We start from the raw sequence: 24,136 nt of genomic DNA on the forward strand, positions 1-24,136 counted from the left end.
TTTCTTGTTACTATTAATCTGTTGCAAATGAGAACCATCTTCAGCGCACAAACAGAAGTGTGTTTCGGCTCAGAAAGAGCCATGGCTTTTATTTGTCACGATGGGGCGTCTTCGTCAGCACTGTCTGCCAAACAAACAAATGCACAAAGTTTACAACCTCACTGGCTTCTCGGCAGATGGTAATTGGTTTTAAATTGCTGCTAGACATAAGCCTAATGGGGGAATGTATCAGCAAAGCAGTGATGTCTGAGCGATCGGGGAAATACTCTCTCGCTCGGGGACTCGAGCGCTGAAGGGCTCGCTGTGGGGAAAGAGGGATCAACCATTTAATGTTACAGATCTTATTGTAGATAATTAATCTACAAAACTTTTTTTACAGAAAATTATTTCTTTTATAATCTTTCATCAAAACATCCACTTTTTTAGCTAGAGCTGGGCGATATATTGATACAATGAAATGTAATTTTTGCAGCGCTTTAAGTATTTCAACGGTCTGTATATATTAGGGATGTAACGATACCCTCATGTCACGATTCGATACATATCACAATACTGAACTCACGATACGATATTATTGCGATACTCCAAGACATATGGTAAAAGGTTAACAAAAAATGTGTAAATTTGATATTACATTGTGGGTTTAAATGAATAGGCTTGGACTTGGTGCTTGTAACCCAAGGACAATGGTGACACCAGAATAACAATATTCATGAGTTATTGTAGATGAATTTGCTTGCCCGCTTTCACTGACTAGATATATTTAAAATAATGTCGGCCACTTTTTACTGGTTACATCAGACATTTGCCATTATCAGGACCCACAAATATTCCCCCATTGCATTATTATACATTATAATCAACATTATATATAGTAGTTTAATGTAGTACTGACACTAAAACTCTGAAAACTTGAATTTTTTCTCACACAGTAATTTTTATTTTGGGGGGACTATCCACGATACATATTGTCACTATCCACGATACGTATTGTTGCATTTTTGTATTGCGATATATTGTGGCCCGATATATTGTTACACCCCTAGTATATATATACTCACCTAAAGGATTATTAGGAACACCTGTTCAATTTCTTATTAATGCAATTATCTAATGAACCAATCACATGGCAGTTGCTTCAATGCATTTAGGGGTGGGGCCCTGGTCGAGACAATCTCCTGAACTCCAAACTGAATGTCAGAATGGGAAAGAAAGGTGATTTAAACAATTTTGAGCGTGGCATGCTTGTTGGTGCCAGACGGGCCGGTCTGAGTATTTCACAATCTGCTCAGTTACTGGGATTTTCACGCACAACCATTTCTAGGGTTTACAGAGAATGGTGTGAAAAGGGAAAAGAATCCAGTATGCGGCAGTTCTGTGGGCGAAAATGCCTTGTTGATGCTAGAGGTCAGAGGAGAATGGGCCAACTGATTCAAGCTGATAGAAGAGCAACTTTGAGTCTTAATTTCTGTTGAGGCATTCAGATGGTCGAGTCAGAATTTGGCTTAAACAGAATGAGAACATGGATCCATCATGCCTTGTTACCACTGTGCAGGCTGCTGGTGATGGTGTAATGCTGTGGGGGATGTTTTCTTGGCACACTTTAGGCCCCTTAGTGCCACATGGGCATCGTTTAAATGCCACGGCCTACCTGAGCATTGTTTCTGACCATGTCCATCCCTTTATGGCCACCATGTACCCATCCTCTGATGGCTACTTCCAGCAGGATAATGCACCATGTCACGAAGCTCGAATCATTTCAAATTGGTTTCTTGAACATGACATTGAGTTCACTGTACTAAAATGGCCCCCATAGTCACCAGATCTCAACCCAATAGAGCATCTTTGGGATGTGGTGGAACGGGAGCTTCGTGCCCTGGATGTGCATCCCACAAATCTCCATCAACTGCAAGATGCTATCCTATCAATATGGGCCAAGATTTCTAAAGAATGCTTTCAGCACCTTGTTGAATCAATGCCACGTAGATTCAAGGTAGTTCTGAAGGTGAAAGGGGGTCAAACACAGTACTAGTATGGTGTTCCTAATAATCCTTTAGGTGAGTGTGTGTATATATATATATACATAATATATGATATATATATATAAATATATAATATATATATGTGTGTGTATGTATATATATATATTAAAAAATATTGTAATTAGACATTCAATGTTTTATAGATTTTATATTCATGTGCTTGTTTTTTAAATTTATATATATATATTATATATATATTATGTATACAATTGTATTAAGCATAATTTATTAAATTATTTATGGATTAATTAATTTATTGTTATTTTAGATTTATTTGAGCTTTGTTAAACTCAGTCTCTCTAAGCCCCGCCTTCCCGAACGTTTCCTCTGCTCTGATTGGTCAGACGGCTCAGTCTGTTGTGATTGGTCGCTTAGAGCGTGTCTCGTAAACCAAATGCCTATTAAATTTGTAACAATCCAACGAAGGATCTTGATTTATTTACACTTTGCAGCCCTTTTATAAAAGAACTCTTACAGTACTTTTTTCAGCTGATGTCTCCTAGAACGTTTGGTTTTACTCATTTAATAAATTAATTTTTCAGATTTAATGGGTAAAGAACTGCGTTTCATGTTGACATCAGACATGTTTGCGTGGCCTGTGTTGACCTTGTCATCTGCCGGGTCCACACTCATCATTCGGCGGTGCTTCTTGAATATTCAGCTAGTTAGATCTCTGCTATTGATTTATGAAAATAAGCCTTTATTTGTGTAGTGAAGGAAGTGGGGTGGGTCATCATGAATGATGCATACAGATCGCTTGTCAGATTCATACGGAATATCAATCTGAAATCTGTGTGAGGTATGTGAGGCAGTGCTATATTGATATTCCTCAAACATTCTCCTGCTCCTCCATAAGTTTCTGCAATTCAGCTGGAATGGCAGAACACACCAAGTCATTGAGATGATGGATAGTGTTCGTGCTGGTGGGTCCAGTGACCCTTTAACTGCTCAGAACAAGACAAGACGCTCGTGGGTCATCTGGATGACGATGGCAGTTTACACCTGATAATAGCCCGCGTTTCATTGAACTGCATTGATTGAGTTGAGGGGAGGCTCTCTGTATTCATGCATACTTGCATTTTGAGAATGCATGAAATCAGACACACGTGCTTCTCAATATATACCTGCATTTAAGGGCTGTCAAAATGGCTGAAAAGTTCAATTAGAATTTCTTAAATATTAGCAAAATTCTAATTATATTCGAATTCTAAAGGCAATACTTAATGTTAGAGGAAAATTTTACGGTTTTGTATCCTATGCCAAAAAGAGGGCGCAAGTGAGCGGAATATGCAAATATAAACCAAAGCAGGCATCATCTTTTATTGAAATTACATATTCAGTTTTTAATGTGCATTAACTTGTAAAACAATTCTTAAATAAAATATATATTTTCCTTAATGTGCATGCAAGGAAAATTAGGTTACAATAGTGCATAAAACTTGTGTTCTCAGTAACCTGAGAAAACCCACTTCTTCAGACGCGTAATGAACTACATGAACACACAATAGTAAACTGGCATTTAGAAACACTCACTTCTACTCACTACATCTACATATTGTTCGTCAAAAACACCAGACGCTCAACTTGGTCTGAGCGCTTTCTGTTGTGTTTCAGCTGATGACACACACGCTCAGCATAATGTATACTGGATAAGCTAACAAACACACAAACCGCGTCAGTTATGTAATAATCATGTCTCGCGCACCTCTTGACACACCAAAAATTCGAATGCACTGTTTTTGCATTCGAATTGCAGTTTATTTATTTCGACGGATATGTGAAATTAGAATTTTTATTTGACAGCCCTAATGCATTTTAATCTCACTGCAAACACGGTGTTTGTAACACAAATCTCTTTTATTTTCTTTTTTTGAGATATTCCACAATCTGGACATTTCCTCATGTTGAATTATAATTTTCTTTAAATTTAGTAGATTATTGACTTTTGAGTATGCCGTCTTTAGGTGTTGTTTGGATGCATCAAGATGTAAAAAGAAATTAAAAGTATTTCAACGGTGCTTTTGTATTTACGTTAGGGCCTTGCAATTAATCGAATTTCGATTTCGATTTTGGCTCCCAACGATCTCCAAAATAGTACAATCGACTAAAAACGATTATTTTGTCCTGTGTTCTGAATGACTCGCGCACGCGCACATCCGCCTCTCCCGAAGCCATAAACTCTCTCAGCCTATACAGTCATAAACTGCAAGCACAATAAACTTCACAATAACAATTGGCTAATTTAATATAGACTGGAGTGAGACCATAGACGTATCTCGAGCTGTCGCAGATCTCTGCTCGATCACTGTAGCGCCTCAGTTAAAGCGAACGGCAGCGCGAGCGCACGTGACCTGATCATCTGTTCCGCTTTACAGCACGAAACAAATCGATAATGAACACAGGGAGCGACATCAACACTTGTCTGCTTGTCCGGGAAAAGGGGATTTTTAAGTTTGAAGTTAAAGAGTTTTACTTGCCCGACCGATCGAAACGCGAGATGGTTTTGATCTTATACAGTCAGAGTGTAAACAGAGATCGGTAATGGATAGTTTCTGGAAGCTGTGCTGCCTGTCTATTTGTGAGGGAGACATTAGTGGAGAAATCAAAAACAAATGAGCCTAACAGCTCGCACAAAAACTCACAGAAGAAACATAATGAGGTAGAAATGTGTATGAGTGTGTTGAGTGTGTATGTGTTGAGTTTTTTTTAACATATGTAGTTCAGTAACATAACACGACTAAGGGCTGTTCTATATCACGATTGCAAATGTTACATTGAATTTATAGTTTCGTAAACAAGTAGCAGCTAGCCTAGTTTATATTTAGTAACTTACATTTTAGATGCAATATTGACTGGTTTTGTTCTATTTCACCGACGAAAATTGTTACAAAAGAAAAGCATCTCTAAGCGCTGTGTTTTGTTACTGAATGATTCATTATTTTGAACGAATCGTTTTAATGAATGAGTCAATGATTCATTTATTAAGACGGTCACTTGTCGCCACCTATTGTTTAAAGGTATCATTGATTTTTTTTTTTTTTTTTTTAATCTCATAATATTTTTAAAGTTGTAATTTTGCAGTGTAAATTAATTGAATGGATACCAGCCCTTTTTATTACAACTGAATTTGATCAAATGTAAGAATTTGACATAACACATATATTTAGTAAGGTTTAATAAATTGTCCTTTATAAAGGCAAATAACGCCCTGGTGACCCCCTACAACAAATTACTTTGTAAACATGTCACCCTTTTCACCACTTGTGAGTTTGCAAGTCGGTTTAATAGTTCAAAAAGTACAATAAATGTTCACATTTAGATTTTTTTTAAGAGTTGTTGAAAGGTGTCTTTTAATAAATGCAACACGTTCCCAAAGTCATGTAAAATAATCGTGTTACATAATTATGATTTCAATTCTGACCAAAATAATCGTGATTATGATTTTTTCCATAATCGAGCAGCCCTAATTTACGTTACATTCTTTGAATGCAACATTTTGACCCCATTTTACATCTGTATTTATTTCTGGACACTGGATCACATGATGGATGTTAATGTTGTAGAGAAGATGTAAACTTTTGTCTTAATCGAACACCAAGTATTCAATGTAACTAATGGTGATAAGGTTATTGTAATATTTGCATACTGAATTCTTTCTCACAGCTGTTTATAGTCTCCTTCACATTGTAAGCCTGACCTAAAACTTTTACATTATTATTCCCTTTTATTATGCATTATTATGCTTTTTGTGAATTTTGTGATTATAGAGCTGTTTGTGAATGTAAAAGGTCTGAAAAGTTTTAAAAAATCAGTGCAAATAAATGTAGTTATTGTCTCCTCAACAGACTGACCAATCAGAGCAGAGCAGTTCTCGGAAAGGCGGAGTTTAGAGACTGAATCTTCTAACGAACCGTTTCAGACTCTGAGAAATTAGCTTATGCTGCGATGTAAATGTGTTTTTTTTTTAAACTTAAATGCATGTAAATCTATTTTAGGAGACTCAAACAAAATGCAAAACCTTAAATAGCATCATTGGGGAACTTTATTATTTCACTGATGCATGTTGTCCCACAATCTTTGCAAAATATAAGTATTAATTTCTTAATATACATACAGTATATATTGAATGATGTATATATTTTTGGTTTTTTTAACTCTGAATGTCTGTTTTCCCAGGCTGAAGAAGGCGTGCGTTGGCTTCGAGCACATGTTCGAGGAAGTCCCCATCGTCATCAAGAACTCCCACCTCATAAACGTGCTCATGTGGGATCTGCAGGAGAAGAGTACGGTGGCTGACAAGCACGAGCTGCTCAATCTGTCAAGCAGGTCAGAATCACTGCGACCAAGCGCTCACGTTGCCATTTTGGGGGAAAATATGTCGTTTGCTGATTCATCTCGTCAGTTCGAGTGTTTTAAGCCTCTCTGTCACGGGTCTGTTTCGCACAGGTTGACCGAGGAAATGCAATACATGCTGACATGCCCTGATGCCACAGTTTAATCTTGACACTCGAAGTAGAGCCTGTAATAGTTACAGAAACAGCCTCCTGGGAGCAGAGAAATGCTGCGAATGCGAAGCAGTGATTTTATTCCAGCGTTTGCAAATATAAACACAAGTGTCTAGTCTATCATCATCATCCCTCACTAGAACCCGAAAGCTGTGCTTCTTAATTGGGTTTATATCTAATATTGGGTCCCATTTTATTTTTTAAACTAATCATCTGATGTAATGCACTTAATGTTTTTACATTGTAATTATTTTTTAGAAAATACCTGCATATATTTAGTTCTGTAATATAATTACTCTGTTGAGCCCTTAAAGTCCCACTGTAGTCTATAATTTTATCCCTTAAAACTTCTTTGATCACCAAAATTACATATTAAAGATTATTCATGCCTTAAAAAAGCTTGAATGTAACTCGACACCCTTGCCTCATTTAGTATGCGCGGTTCTATGAATATGCAAATGAGCCCCGCCTCCACTCACTCACTCACTCAGAGATCCACTCGTTGACGATCACACGTTGATCTGATTGGTTACAAGGTAGTTTGTGACGTCAGAAACACCAGCGATTTCAAAGCGTGTTTTTTGAGACTGACTTTGGTTCACTGCAGTTTTAAGGAGAAAATACTCAGCAATGCTGTCGACTTATGAATTTACACATGGTTTGTCTTAAAGCATATTAAAAACACCACACAGACATATGAACAACATTTAAAAGCTTTAAAAACCCATAAACCTGTCCTATCCTTACCCATAAATTCCACCTCAATAGCAGCACAATTGTTTTGTACATTGTACAGACATCTAATATAAAGTGTGTCCTAATATGGTTTTAGTATTAGCAATATTACCAGCTGAATCTGTGCCAGAATACTGTGGTGTTTGACCAGACGTCAAAAATGATAAGCAAGCATTGTAAAAGTTCATAAGCCTATTTATTTTGCACGATTAAATGCATTTTATTTGCATTTAACATCATTTTCTATACCAGATGAGAGCCACTGACCTAAAATTAAGTATTTAGTAACCATCAGTAACGCTGCTGTCTGGAGCTGGACGTTTTATTCTCCTGCAAATAGTCCTCTCTTCTAAATTAATTTGGCTAATCCAGTTAGATTCCACTGAATTTTATTACAGATTGAGTCGAGTCTGTTTCCAGGAGAGCAGTTCCCAGAAATGAGCCTCATTACATTCGAAATGCACTTTCTTTTTTCCTTTACTAATATGAGCTTCAAGGACAGCATGTTAAACGTGTTGAATTTAGAGCAGTGATTAGTCTGTAAAACGGCTGTATTCTATAGCATTTTATTTTTCTTGCACTAGTTTAGCATTTCCACTCTGGCTCTTTTGTTGTTGTACCTCTTTTTACTTCTGATTGTGATATCGGTGTATCAAGTTGTTGAATATTTAATACGCCTTGAAATGTTTCTTGAGCATCATATACTGATTTCTGAAGGATCATGTGACACTGAAGACTGGAGTAATGATGCTAAAAATTCAGCTTTGATCACAGGAATAAATTACACTTTACTATATATTCACATAGAAAACAGCTGTTTTAAATTGCAATAATCTTTCAAAATTGTATTTTTTTAAATCATAACATAAAATTTGTATAAAATCTTAAACTTTTCAACGGTAGTTTAAGTATTCTTGTTCATTTAGTGAAAAATTGCATGGAAAGCATGCCTTTATTTTTAAACTAGACCTCAACAGCTGTTTAGTTTCTATATTGGACATATTGAGGCTGCAATCACTGTTTGTTTGAAACAAAACGATTGAAAAGAAACCGTTTCTGTTTATAAAGATAAACACGGAGATATATTTAGAATTTCATCAAAGTGGTGAAGAATTTCGAGTTTTTTTTTTTTAGCTATATCACCCAGCTCTGATCTACAGAGTGCATTGATGCCTTTTATTTAGAAAAAGCAAGAAATATCATCTTTTTTCTTTAATGAACATATGAGCTAAAAATGTAATTTTTCTGACTTTGTGCTTCCCAGCAGCCACAGCTGTTCAGGACCCTCATCTCAATCAGACTAATTGATAGACTAAATACTTGGGATGTGAGCAGGTGTTTTGGTCTTTATAGTTAATGCTTAGAGTCGGCACAATCTTTGCCATTTTGACTAAGTCTTTCATTTGTAGTTCAGCACATCCCAGGAGTTGGTGTGTTTAATCGGTCCTGCTGGTGAAATCATTCAGCCTTCCCATCAGCACGCAGATAATGATAATGTATTCCACATGTAATTTCAGTCTTCCTGTGTACAGAGATGCCCTTTCCTTTCTAGGCAAATACCAATAGGTCTATAGAGCAGATGTGTCACTCCAAAAACAGAGACTTGAAAGCATGTAATGTTGAATGTTAAATTAATGAAAATTGTCTTCATTTGCTTGTCCATCATGTCGTTCTAAAAGTTATTTCCAAGTAATTTTTTTCTCCCATGCATTTACTATGAATTCGGGCCTATAGGGTGTAAAAGTGCTTCATTCAACTCGTGCATTAGATTCCTTTTCTAGAATCTTTTTAAATTATGAATTAAACAGCTAGTAAACATGATTTATCACTAGAAAATGTTTAGGCTTAGAATATTGTGCACGAGCCGTTATATTTGTATGGTGCTTTTGCATAATTTCTGAGGCCTCTTCATTAATTTTCATTCAATTTGGAACACACTACATAAGCAGCAACTTTGGGCACAAAACGGTCTGAAATACCTGTGAAGTGCATTATGGGATTTCTCGGGGAAGGATGCATGCAATACTGCTTTTTTCCTTGACAAGCATGCATGCACACTTATTTTTTGGGGCAGGCTTTGTTTATTCAGCACGGCCCTTTAATGTGCTCCCTATATAGGCATAATAGGTTTTTGGAACAGATCCAATATATCATGTTTGTGATGTTTGGTGGCACATGCTATGATTAGACGTCTCTCTGAACCATGTAAATCCCGAGCAGAAAGTCGTCCTTATCAGGCACATCATGCATCTGTCATCTTGGGTTTTTAATTGAGTAGATGATCACTGTGGAGCAATTACGATTTGATGTGCAGTCAGCCGTTTATTATGTACGCTAACTTTGTTGGACTAAACTATCTGTCAATCTGCTGCCATAGTAACCACCTGGAGAAGAGCCTCCAGCTGCTGATGGACCGCGTGGATGACGCGAACCAAGATATCGTCAAGTACAACACGTACTGTCGTAACCTCAGCAAGCAGACCCAGCAGAAGCAGCAGGTACAGGCGCACTCATCCTCTTTTACACCTTTTCTTCCTCTTTCATATTCGTTTTAGTTTTTGCCATGAAAATAGCCTTAGATGCTCACATGGCATTAAATAAAACTGTCTATCTTCCTCTTTTACACCGTTTCTTCCTCCGATGAAATTCGTCCCTCAGATATCAGACCTATTATTAATCAGTGTATATATTGGATAAGTGGAAAAAGGAGTGGAACACGTGCAAGAATAATAAGCTATATGAAATTCTTCTGTAAACTACTAGACTTGATCGAGTGTCTTCACCAGATGTCGTATAGATCACAAGTTTGACTCGTGCTTTATTGCTTGAAGGTGAAGACCCAACTCTATGCATGCTTTGTAAGATTCCCCTCTCTGTTAAACATATTTTATTGCATCGTCCTGAGTTTAATACCAGTAAAATGCTCTTTTATTAAGTCATTTCATTTGAGGACTTTAGTAAGATTAAGATTTTTTTTTAAAGTATAATATAACTTTTTTTTGTTTGCTTGGTTTTATTGTATTTATATTCAAGTATTTTTGTAATTGAATTGTTGCCATAGATGCTGACATGGCATTAAATAAAACTCTTATCTATCCTCTGATTCATCGTCTCTCTCTCGCATGAATTGCATGTTTTTCAGTCTAGAGGCTGAAATATATAATCACGAGAGCGCAGGTGTAGACGAGTTTGATTGGATGCACGTGTCCTCTTGAAGGAAATGCAGAGGCTTTTATATGAATAAATTTCATATAAGTTTGCAGTGTGCATTACGTGGTCAATACTTTACAAAGGGGAAAAACAACCGAGTGAGAAAAGAGACATTGCATGATCAAATGTGCGGGAAAAAACGTTATAACAGACTTTCAGAAATATGATCTGGGCAAGCTTTATTATTTATAATGAATAGTCACAATTTACAAGCATGATGTCACTTCCTGAATTCTCAATATCACTTTCTAACCGGTTTTGACATCATCCTTCAGGAAAAGACATATATCACTGCTGTTATTGTTAACTAAAACCTATTAACCATTTTCATTGAAATAAAATACAAATAGAATAAAAGAAGAGGTAAATGTAATTAGAAATGTTGTCTGGATTACTAACTGAAATAAGATAAGTTGAAGTACTAAAATGACTTGACCTAAAACTGAAGTTAAAAATAAATTAAAAGATTAAATTAAATAGAAATCTGAAAAACTTGTAAAAATGACAACTTAAATTGAATTTGCTTTATATCTTTCATATTTTCATTTTAAAGCATTATTGAATACTATAATTGTATATGATGCAAATCTGAAATAAAATAAGTTTGTTTTAAGTACTAAAATGACAAAACCTAAACCTGAAGTTAAAAATAAATTAAAGCTATAAATGGAAATATAATAAACTAGTAAAAATGACAAAAGCACAAAACACTTAAATTAAAATGAAGACATATATTGAATTAGCCTTTGTTTTATATTTATATTAAATACTATAATAGTTTATAAATAATAAAAGAAAAACACTACTATTAATAGATTAAATCAATATTCCAAGAAACCTTTTTTCTCTCGTTCTAGTCGAAATAAGAAACACTACATATATTGACAAAAATAACATTGTCAAATGTAAGTAGTGAATTTAATTTCAAAAGTCTCCCTTATGTTCACTTAATTTTCATATAGTAAGTAAACTAACTAATGTGATTTCCATCTTTGACATTGTGAATTTAATATTTTATCCAATATATGTGATGAGGACATAAAAAATCTGCTGCATACTTGCCCCATAAATGTCTGCTGTTGCTCTGCCTGAGATAAAACCGCTCAATAGATGTTATTTAGGGTTCCGGATGGCCATCTCATTTGCAATCCCAACTCGCGTCAGATTCATAATTTCATCCATTTCGCCAGGCTGACAAATTGGCCAAAATGCCCTTGACATTTGCAGGCTTTTGCATTGCTGGCATTTTGTAAACATGAGTTCTGAAAACAGAAAGAGGAACGTGAATCATTACGAGACGCTTGATATCTGACCTTATGAAAGTACAACAGGATCATTTCTGAAATCAGAGAACACTGAACACTTTTCTGATGATGTCTCGCTGGGAATGTGACTGAAACGGCTGCACATTTGTCAAAGTTTGTGTCTGAAGACAATCAACCGTAGAAAACAAAAACAGAGCGAACGGAGACTACAGTCGTTCATTAACGTGATCAAAGCTCAATGGAGAATATTTACTAAGAAATGTCTGGATAAAATACAAAAGGCTTTAAAGGAATGGTTTCATAAAAGGTGCTTAAAGTTCTTGAGTTTGAGTTTTTGGAATTTAACTCCTGGAAAACCCTTAAAAAACTGAAAAACCCTTAAAATACACCTGGAAAACCCTTAAAAACAGACTTTTTTATGAAAAGGTATTTGAAAAGTACTTGGATTATTGAAAGACAAAACATGTAAAATTAGTGTTTAATTGTATTGATAAAACCATCTTTTCATTCAAAATTAGCGCTTTAGCCCGTCTGATATAGAGAGCGTGATATTGCTCATATTAATATCTAGGTATATGATACAGCTTTCATTCTTCAGGAGAAATATATTCATGAGAAAAATCAGTTATAATAATTAAAGCTATATCTTTGTCATAGTATCCTTTCAATGCTTAAAATAACCACTCATTGCATGTGCTGCACTTTATTTGTACCATTTTTTTAATGTTTATTTTTATTTATCTATTTACCTTTTTTAGAATTTGTAGGAAAAAAAGAGATACTGTTAGCTAAGTGAGAAGTGAGAAACCAAAAAAAAAAGTAGTGCTTTAAAAGTCCTGGAATTTAATTTTACAGAATCTGAAAAGCCACTGATTGTCATATGAAAGTTGTTTAGCTCCAAAAATTAGAAATTCAATAGTTTGCATAGGAATGCACCGATATGAAAATTTTGGTCGATACCGATATCCAATAATTCTTTATATTTGAAAGCCGATAACCGATATATTAGCAGAGACATCCAAATCCAAATTTTTATATAAATTGAGAGCCTGATTACTAAAACAAAAGTCCCAAACACACAATTATGTTCTCATTATGATTTTATGTAGCCGATCTGACAGACTTCCGATGCACATGTTGCAGTGATTTCAATCATATAATGCATTATTTATCGGCTTTAATATATATCGGCCAAATCTTCTTATCGGGTCGATAACAATAACTCTAAAAAATGATCATATTTCAACCGATATCGATATATTGTGCATACCTAGTTTGCATCAGGAATCATCCAAAATGTAACATTTTTTTTTTTTGCCCTTATATCAGCAGAATCAAGTAGCTATATAATAAAAGGCAAATCAAATTAGGTGTTTTATGGTACTTTTGAGGCATTTTTGGTCGTTTTTGTTGCTGGACATTAGTGTCGCCCAGAAGAATGTTTTCCATTCATTTCTCCCATAAGGATTAAAAAGAAAAAAAGTATCTGTTAAATCGTTATAAGCCATGAACCAAACCAACCAGCTATGAGAATCACAACATTACAAACTTTGATTAGAAGCAAAAAGTATTTGAAAATCGTAACGAAAATATTATGGTACAAGACTGAACTTAACAGCTTTAGTGAGAACAAACTACAATCCCATGAAGCATTGCGAACTGCACAAACAAATCGAAAAACAATGGAGAAACATAAAACTATTTAAAGATTTTGATATATACGCGTGAAATGTATTGCAAAATATGCATATATATATGCATATTTTGCAATAAATGTGTGTATGCAATATGTGTGTGTGTGTGTATGTATATGTATGTATATATATATAAATATATATATAATACGAAATTTCGGTATTTTGAGTGTAGGGAGATCGACTTGATTACGTCTTTTGCAGTGCTTCATGGGAGTGGGCGGAGCTAACGAGTATTTTGGCCTATTTTGCTTGTATTGACTGATTGGTGGAATTTTCCGTACAGCATTATGGGTAATGTAGTTTTTCACCATGAATTCTTCTGTTAAACACGAATATTTTAAATTTAGCTGAAATAACGCAGACTAACGCTTCAACAGAAGAAAATACCATCAATTAACAACCTCGTCGCTCACCGTTGGGCTGACTTAAACGCTTTATAAGTTGTTAAAAATTAGCTTCCTTATGGACAAAATGAATGGCATTTTTACTTCCAGAACTGTTTCTATTCATATGGTTTTCAAATGACTTAACGGTGTGATAATGATTTATATTTTTGGGGTGAAATATTCCTCTATGCTCTCGCATCATTAGCACTTTTAAAAAAAACCTTGCTTTCTTCCAGAACAAAACACACTGCAGTCAGGGAGACGTTTCTCCAGTGTTTATTAGACCATTAGTTTGACAGGATGGTTGAGCCTTTCAAAGAAATTTAAAGTGTGTGTCGAGAACGAGGCTTGGTCACGAGCTGGTCATCTCAACGGCTCCTATATCAACCACGCTGAAATCTACTGTAATTACAGCTGTCATCGATCATATCCTTCCCGTCTCCACACACACTCCACACACTCCGGGCCCGGTGCACCATATAAACCAAATGACCCGCATCAATCACCATTCAATATCAAAGAGAATTGCCGCTGTGTTGGCAGTTTGCGTTCCTAAATCATATGCCTAATTTCAACAAAAATGGCCGCTATCCTCAGCGGTGACATAAGTCACACAAACTCCAATAGGATCTGAATTCCTCATCTTTTTTTTTTTGTCATGTTCAAATTTGATGATCTACATCTTTAAAAAAGGCGAATGGTAGAGCTTGACAAAACCAGGACAGATCCGAGACTCGGGAAACTGTCGGATCACCGTTCTGGTGCACTGATGACATCATAGTGTCTTTCTTTCTTTCTTTCTTTCTTCCTTTCTTTCCTCCTTCCTTTCTTACTTTCTTTTTTCTTCCTTCACTCTTCCTTCCTTTCTTACCTTTATTTCTTTATTTTCTTTCTTTCCTTCCTCCCTTTCCTCCTTCCTTTCCTCAATTTCTTTTTCTTTCTTTCCTTCCTTTCCTTAATTTCTTTTTCTTTCCTTCCTTCCTTCCTCCTTTCTTTCCTCCTGTCCTTTATTTCCTTTCTTCCTTTCCCTCTTGATTTCTTTCTTTACTCCCTTCCTTCAATCCCGGTCTGTCCTTTTTATTTCTCATTTACCCTTTTTTCTTTATTTTTCTTGGGAGATTTTTTGTCCTTTATTTCTCTTCATTTTTATTCTTTTTTTTTTAGTGGATATCCTTACATTTTAAGACATGTAAACCATTTACATCAATTTAATAAATGTATTCATACCATTTTTACTTCAATCCGTCTTTTTATTTGTTTGTACTTAAAAATATAAATCTGACTCTAAATTCGGATTAGATGAGCCACGTTCTACAAGTTCTTTCTTTAGTCTAGACTTTTAGGGCTTATATATTAGTGTAATGAAAAAAATAATCTCACTCCTGCAGAGAAGTCATGTGAATTCTTGGTATATTCCTTCATGAAAAGTTTCCACAGTTGATTTTTTTTTTACCTTCCTCTGCTCATTTTCTCTTTTTTTCTGCATCTTCTAGTATCTCCAAAGGCGTCAGCAGGAAAACACGCAGCGGCAGAGTCGTGGAGAGCCGCCGTTACCGGAGGAAGACATCAGTAAGATGTTCAAACCTCCTCAGGCTCCTCCTCGCATGGACACACTCCTCATCGCAGGTACACACACACTCCTCATCGCAGGTACACACACACTCCTCATCGCAGGTACACACACACTCCTCATCGCAGGTACACACACACTCCTCATCGCAGGTACACACACACTCCTCATCGCAGGTACACACACACTCCTCATCGCAGGTACACACACACTCCTCATCGCAGGTACACACACACTCCTCATCGCAGGTACACACACACTCATCCCTCAGTTAGTGTTTCTCACAGCACATTCTGCAGGCGATTGTGAATTTATTGTCCTCTGTCCAGAAGAATTGATCCATGAATTGGTCAATTCAGCAATAAACGGATCAGTTTAAATGGGAATGGGAATTACTGCAGGTCTTAAATCTTCACACTATGTTCTTATCCTGATGGAGAAGCGGGAAAGTTTGCCCTCTTTTATCAGAGAACCATCTTTTCTTTTTTGCTATTAACATGATTGATCTCATTTAATTAAATTTCCTTTTGTTTATAAATGTAATCATGGCTCCGTAATACAGATGGTGGTGTGCAAGCTATGCAACAAGGAATTCGCATATCACCGCAGCACATCGAGCCTCAAGTATCACCTCAACGCAAAACATATAGCAGCTAGCGTGGACCTATAGGCTACGTGAATTTCTGAAATGTACTATATTTATAAATATGCTATTGAACACTTAGTGGCAAAAATTGCTCTGGTCTGTTGGACTTGGTTGAAGAAAAATAAACTATTTTGTTGCTTAAGCTTATGTGTTCAGTCATTATTCAATGGTATACTAAAAATCCATGTGAAAAAAATTACTTCTCACTGTTCTCAGGTCAAATATTTATGCAATTAAAATGCGATTAATTTCATTCGAGTCCCGACCCTAATATATATATATATATATATATATACACACACACACAGGTGCTGGTCATATAATTAGAATATCAAAAAGTTGATTTATTTCAGTAATTTCATTCAAAAAGTGAAATTTGGGTATTATATTCATTCATTACACACAGACTGATATATTTCAAATGTTTACTTCATTTAATTGTGATGATTTAAAACTGAAAACTAATGAAAATCCCAAATTCAGTATCTCCGAAAATTAGAATATTACTTAAGACCAATACAAAAAGAATTTTTAGAAATGTTGGCCAACTGAACAGTATGAACATGAAAAGTATGAGCATGTACAGCACTCAATACTTAGTTGGGTCTCCTTTTGCCTGAATTACTGCAGCAATGCGGCGTGGCATGGAGTCGATCAGTCTGTGGCACTGCTCAGGTGTTATGAGAGCCCAGGTTGCTCTGATAGTGGCCTTCAGCTCTTCTGCATTGTTGGGTCTGGCGTATCGCATCTTCCTCTTCACAATACCCCATAGATGTCCTATAGGGTTAAGATCAGGCGAGTTTGCTGGCCAATTAAGAACAGGGATACCATGGTCCTTAAACCAGGTACTGGTAGCTTTGGCACTGTGTGCAGGTGCCAAGTCCTGTTGGAAAATGAAATCTGCATCTCCATAAAGTTGGTCAGCAGCAGGAAGTATGAAGTGCTCTAAAACTTCCTGGTAGACGGCTGCGTTGACCTTGGACCTCAGAAAACACAGTGGACCAACACCAGCAGATGACATGGCACCCCAAACCATCACTGGCTGTGGAAACTTTACACTGGACTTCAAGCAACGTGGATTCTGTGCCTCTCCTCTCTTCCTCCAGACTCTGGGACCTTGATTTCCAAAGGAAATGCTAAATTTACTTTCATCAGAGAACATAACTTTGGACCACTCAGCAGCAGTCCCGTCCTTTTTGTCTTTAACCCAGACGAGGCGCTTCTGACGCTGTGTCTTGTTCAAGAGTGGCTTGACACAAGGAATGCGACAGCTGAAACCCATGTCTTGCATACGTCTGTGCGTATGTGGTTCTTGAAGCACTGACTCCAGTTGCAGTCCACTCTTTGTGAATCTCCCCCACATTTTTTTATCGGTTTTGTTTCACAATCCTCTCCAGGGTGCGGTTATCCCTATTGCTTGTACACGTTTTTCTACCACATCTTTTCCTTCCCTTCCACTCTCTATTAATGTGCTTGGACACAGAGCTCTGTGAACAGCCAGCCTCTTTAGCAATGACCTTTTGTGTCTTGCCCTCCTTGTGCAAGATGTCAATGGTCATCTTTTGGACAGCTGTCAGTCAGCAGTCTTCCCCATGATTGTGTAGCCTACAGAACTAGACTGAGAGACCATTTAAAGGCCTTTGCAGGTCTTTTGAGTTAATTAGCTGATTAGAGTGTGGCACCAGCTGTCTTCAATATTGATCCTTTTCACAATATTCTAATTTTCTGAGATACTGATTTTGGGTTTTTCATTAGTTGTCAGTTATAACCATCAAAATTAAAAGTAATGAACACTTGAAATATATCAGTCTGTGTGTAATGAATGAATATAATAAACCAAATTTCACTTTTTGAATCGAATTACTGAAATCAACTTTTTGATGATATTCTAATTATATGACCAGCACCTGTGTATATATTTGTGTGTGTGTGTGTGTATGTGTGTATGTGTATATATATATATATGTATATATTTATATATATATATATATATATATATATATATATATATATATATATATATATATATATACATATATATATATACATATATATATTAGCGCTCACTCGCACTACCACTCTCAATTACACTCACGCACACACACATTCATACCATTGGTCCGCTGAGGCAAAGTCACCTGGGATTTATTCAGTATATGTTTCCATCGTGGTTTATGTACGTCATCTTATCGAATGAAAAAATGCATCCACTTCAATTGAGCGCATAAGTTTCTTTATGTGCATTTTTAAGATTTATGCGCATTTTTATGCGAAATCCAAAAATGCACATAAAAATAGGCTGGATGGACACAGCTATTATTCGTTTACGATTTTCAGTCCTTCCAGTGAAGACAGTTACACACTCTGTTAGTCAATTAAACGCCATTAAACTCCATCAAATTAGCCGAATTTGCAAAAACAGTGTATAATACAGAAACCGTGGATGTGTCTCCACACCTGACTGATATCATGAGCTCATCCTTCAGATTCCCTCGGGATCCAGATGGAGAACCACAGATCTGTGATATGTGTTTTCTTTTAGTTTCTCCAGATCTGTGCATGTGTGGCCGGTTCTCCATCTGAATAACACACATCGCTCAGTCTTTTCGTCTATAATTTATTTGTTTCCTTCTGCTTCTTCACCAGGACAAATCAACATCTACTGTCAGAACATTAAGGAGTTCACCGCGCAGAACCTTGGGAAGCTGTTCATGGCCGAGGGTCTGCAGGGTCACAACAGCTAAAGAGAGAAACCGCCCGTTTCCATCTCGAAACACACACACACACACACACACAAACCATTATGAAGAGCTCAAGGAGAGATCCTGTACAGATTTTGTGCAATTTGTACAATAAAAATGTATGCATCTCTCATAACGGTCTATTTTTCTTTGTGGTGTTTGTTCATTATCCGAGTTGCAGCAAGATTCCTGGTGTCTAAAGGAATAGTTTTTCTGGAATTTCACTTTTAAAACCTCCACTGACGGGCTTGTTTTCACACTTGGTTTGTGCACTAAATGCCTGTGGTGTTAATGAGGCTGTCGGATCTGGAATAATCATATGCACTATGAAGGGTGAACGACAGCAGGTTTTCCGCTTGGTTTAATTTCACGAATGTTTAAATGGTACGTTAATATTTCCGTGTCACTTCTAACCGATGAGGAGTGACTACATGCGATCGAAGGGTTGCATCCGCTGTCGATTTAGCTGTAATTGTAAAAACACTTTCAGTTGGTCGTCTGTGTTTCTGCATTTTAAAGCATCATGGGTGACTCTCCACTTCTAATCTGTTGATGCTACTTTATGCTGCATTATCAGGGTTTCTGTAGGGCTTAAAGTCTTGTAATGTCGATCTCCCTACACTCTCAAAATACTGATGTGCATATATATATATATATGCATATATTTATTATGCATATTTTGCAATGAACTTAACTTAAACATATTTAAATGAGTAGTTTTGTTTCTCTAACGTTTTTAATTTATGCTGTTTGCAATACTTCATGGGATTGTAGGTCTTTCCCTCAGTAAAGCCGTTAAGTTCACAGTCTTTGTATACATTTTTTTGTCTGATTTTCAAAAACTTTTTTGCTTCAAATCAAAGTTTGTGAAGTTGTGATTTTTCTCATAGCTGCTTGGTTTGATTCGTGGCTCATAACGCTTTAACCAAGGCTTTTTTTTCTTAAATCCCTATGGAAACAATAAAAAAGAACAAGCGCCGCTGATAAAGATGGCAGCACTAATGCATGACAATAATAATAAAACGCAGTAAACGGTAAAACTGCATTACAAACCAGTGTTTAAAATTAAGACAATACATTAAAATAATATTGTAAAAAATAACAGTTTGCAACCAGCGTTTTTGAACAGCTTGGTTAACATGATTAATGCATTTACATGATTAATTGCTTTTCTAATGCTACCAATGTGTTCTACATTTATTTTTGTTTGTATTATTGACTGCATTTATTTTACTGTGCAGTAATACGTTCCTGTTGTCTTTTTATCACATTTGAGTTAAAAAACAACACTTTGAATGTGCTTCAAAAGTGGACTTGTCACATCATAAGTGGACTGAATAGATATTTGTCACTTTGAAGACAAATTTGCAGTTTTTTTCAGTTAGTAGCTGAAAGAAGTCTGATCTAGTTCTTGTAAAGATAATACTCACGTATTCATAATTTCCATTAGCAGCAGAGCGTGGGTGAAACAACATTAATTTGGAGACAAAGGCATCGAGTGTTACTCTGTAAGCTTTTCCACATCCTTTTCTAATTCTTTTCTAACTGTTTTTTTGTTCTTTCTACGTGGAAATAAGCAGCAGCGATACGAGGTTTAGGCTATATATCTAACATGGTTCAATATATGATCAATAAAGAAATCTATCTTTGGTCAAATGCACTAGTGGTTCAATTAGTTTTTCATTTGTTTTTGCAGGGCTCTTTAAAATGTGAAATTTTACTGGATTGGTTTTTCTCAATCTCTAAAAAAAATTCCTGATAATCTTCAAATTTGAAGGCTTTTTTTTTTTTTTACATTCAAGAAATGGTTTGTCAACCCAGTGTTAATTTAGTGTCTGTGCATGGGGAAAAAATAGGTGTAGAAACAATTTTCACGCAGATATTGCTAAATGTCTATGGAAGCTTGATTCTGCCACAAAATAAAAAACTTACAAGATCATTGCCACTTTTATCTCAAAATTGAGTTTAAATATCGCAATTCTGCGTGTGAAGTCAGAATTATTGAGTTGATTTCTCGCAATTGCGAGTTTATATCTCACAATTCTGATTTTTTAACGAGCAATTCTGACTTTATTACACACAAGTCTCACGCAGTTCTGAGATAAAAAGTCAGAATTGTTAGTTGTAAACTCGCAATTGTTATAAAGTAGCAATTTTTTTTAAAAAAAAGCTTTTTTTAAGTAGCATTTTTTAATTTTTGTAAAATTAATTGTTCCTTCTGTGTAATGTAAAGTAGAAAGTTGTATTAGTAGGGCTCCGTCCAGCATCACCATTGAAGACTGTGATGTCCTTTACTCTTGAAAACAAGCATGTACTTCATATTGTGTGTGAAGAATGGAGCAGAAGATGTGTGTTTCTCCGAGATCTCGATTGCCTCCACGTGTGTGTGTGTGTGTGTGTTACAGCGACCCCTTGAAACATGTTGTGTTGATTAAACACAGCAGCTGTGCGGATCACATCAGCTTGTCAGTAATGATGGACATCGCATCGGATTAATAAAATGAAACGAGGTATCTCGCTGTTAAGTCATGACTCTCTTACTTTTACCTTTTTTTTTCTTCCTCATCTCTGAAATTGCCATGGCAACTGCAGATTCCCTTTTCACATGCGATAGAAGACGAGAAGAGTCTCAACCCTTCTGGAGGTAATCTGGTAAATCCTCAAAACCTAACGAAAATATTGATTTAGCAAAGGTGTGGGTGGGAAAGATGAATGGAGGATTTGCGTGATGAGAGGAAAAATACAGAAGATTGCAGACCAAGACAAGAAATACTGAAATAAGGATTTTTAAAAAAAAAAATGTGTCATTTTTGCTGATCAGAGATGAGTATAAAGGGATACAATTATTCACTACAGGGGGACGTACAAGTGAGGTATGAGCCTGAATAAAGTAATCAAATGCAAAATAACACCGTATAAAATAAACAGATTTACCCTTATTCAAGTTATTCAGCCAAGAGCAGTGAGAGATTTTTCTTATTCTGTCTTTTGTTGTTTGATTAACATTAAAAACACAGACAGGAACAGGAATATTAGGCGGATGTCACTTCAAAAAAACCAAAATGCACGGATACAATACACTCATACTGGTACACTTTTTCTCTCTACAGTTTCTGTTCATTTAAGCCATAACTGACTGTTGACAAATATACTCGCAGAGACTCAGATTTTACCTTATTTTTGTGAAATTGTCCTTTCAAGCGCAAGAAGAGCGAAAAGAGCTCAATTCAGTAATGGTGTGATGCAGCTTTCCAACGCTATCTCACGACCAATTCGTACGAATTTGTACGGCTGATTACAAGGTGGCGAATTCGTAGACCTCACTCATACAAATTTCTACGATTTGTCAACCCACGTGATGGGTAGGTTTAGAGGCGGGGTCAGGGGTAGGTCATTCGTACGATTTGGGCAAATCGTAAAATATGTACGATTTAGCAAAAATCGTACGACTGAGGTCGTATGAATTCGTACAAATTAGCCACCTCGTAAAATTCGTACGAATTGCCCTGAGATCGGGTTGAGCTTTCTGTACGTGCTTCGGATGTTTGCACACCGTAAACTTCACACACAGCACATGTGAGTAACTTGAGTTCACTTTCACGTCGTCTTGCGCTTTAATATTTAAAATGCATAGGTTTAACCCTTTAACTGTCACCCCCCCCCCCCCCCCCCCCCGCATAGACATAAAAATCACAATCCAAACTTAAATAGTTGTAATTCAAGAATGCTTTGGAATATAGACCTATGGTTGGTCTTGTTTAAAAGACATTTGCCAGATTATTGTAGAAGTGTATAAATTATGAAAGTGAAACAGAAAAAAGTTATATAAGTTTGAGTTTATGAACAGGTGCAATGTAAAAATATAATTATTTATATTTTACTCTAAAACTGCAAGTAAATGAAAGCCGTGAAAGTTGTGTTCCAAATTTTAGGTTGATATCTCAAAAAATGAGCTTTCAGTAATATTTTATTTGGGCGCAATACCAAACATTTTCACTATTTTTCACTATTCAGAAGTAGTATGGGTGGTTTGGCAGTATTTGATTGGAATTCAACCTCTAATAAATGCATTAACGGAGCACATGTGTGTGTTATAGCTCGCCGCCGCATCACAAATCGAGAATCCATAATATATTTCTTTATATTTAAAACATTTTCAGACCTTTTTTTTTTCTCATAAAATTGTATTGGTGTCATATTTTGAACTCTTGGCATGTAAACAAACTGAGGTTTCTACCAATCTTTCATTATTTTTCATGTTTATGGCTATTTCAAAATAAAGGCCTAAACACTCCTAATGAAAATGAAATATTCTTGTTGCAAATTGATGAATTAGTGATTGTCCTCGGATCCTTTGTCCTGAATTGATCCTCTAATTTATTTTAGAAAACAAATATGAAAACTAGAGATTGTAAGCTTTCAAATGATACATAGTTTGTCGATATTACTTTAGGTTTTTATTAAGATATTATTGTTTTAAATGTATAATGGCGAACGGTGCGATGCAGTGCCGGCTGTCAACTGTCCCGACCGTCCTTCATGTTATCACAACATGCATTGGTAAAATTCTTAAAAAATATAACCAGCCAACTGGTGATTGGCGCCGTTTCATAAACAGGCCAACGTCAATTTTTACTCAAATTTTTCACTTGTATATGTACAATTATTCCTTTAACTCTTCATGCGGCATTCCAGTCCAACACCACTAAATACTGAACCTTTCCAAACATCGATATTGTGATTGATTTAAATGCTTTAGTGTATGTTTGTATATAAATACTAGATATTAATATCAATTATTTGATATATTGATGCATGTTTTTTGATTTCTTCCTCCTTGAACATTAAGTGAAAAACTGTAAGCTTATTTTAACTCTTTTACTATGAGGTTCTTGCATTTATACTTTCCTAATCTACTTTGTAAATTGCAACAATTGCTGTTTGGGCCAACTATGGTTCTTTTGAGGAAAAAATCCAATACTGAATTAATAAATATCATAAAAAAAAATAAGAAATTATAGTTTGGTAACACTGAGGTTACATTTGTTAGTGTTATAATTAACATGAACCACAGTATAAGAGTGAAAAATACTTCTAAAGCATTATTAATCTTAGATAATTAATCTTAATTATTCAAAAATTAACTTTTCAAAGGATCTGGGCTGACATGAACTAAAAATGAACAGGTGTATTTTTTATTATCTAATATTAACAAAGATTACTGTATCTCATGTAATGCATTAACTAATGGAACCTTATTGTAAAGTGCAAATATTACAAGTATATTTTTTTAAAGCAGTTCATACATTTTATTGATGTGGTGAACTTAGGTAAAAAAA

The 24,136-nt window shown here is 35.7% G+C and overlaps 1 protein-coding gene across 1 annotated transcript in view; it reads left to right on the forward strand.

Moving 5' to 3' along the window:
• Positions 1 to 18,933, forward strand: part of eif3ha (eukaryotic translation initiation factor 3, subunit H, a) — a 77,610-nt gene extending 58,677 nt beyond the window's left edge. The window contains exons 5-8 of the mRNA XM_077229969.1: positions 6,219 to 6,368; positions 9,660 to 9,780; positions 15,334 to 15,466; positions 18,703 to 18,933. Of these exons, the coding sequence (XP_077086084.1) occupies positions 6,219 to 6,368; positions 9,660 to 9,780; positions 15,334 to 15,466; positions 18,703 to 18,800 (502 nt within the window). The 3' untranslated portion in view covers positions 18,801 to 18,933. The remainder of the gene's footprint in view (positions 1 to 6,218; positions 6,369 to 9,659; positions 9,781 to 15,333; positions 15,467 to 18,702) is intronic.
• Positions 18,934 to 24,136: the final 5,203 nt, after the last annotated feature.

The sequence above is a fragment of the Siphateles boraxobius genome, unplaced genomic scaffold (assembly GCF_051911475.1).
Source record: "Siphateles boraxobius isolate OS27281-9 unplaced genomic scaffold, OSU_SipBor_1 137, whole genome shotgun sequence".
In the NCBI taxonomy this organism is placed as follows: domain Eukaryota; kingdom Metazoa; phylum Chordata; class Actinopteri; order Cypriniformes; family Leuciscidae; genus Siphateles; species Siphateles boraxobius.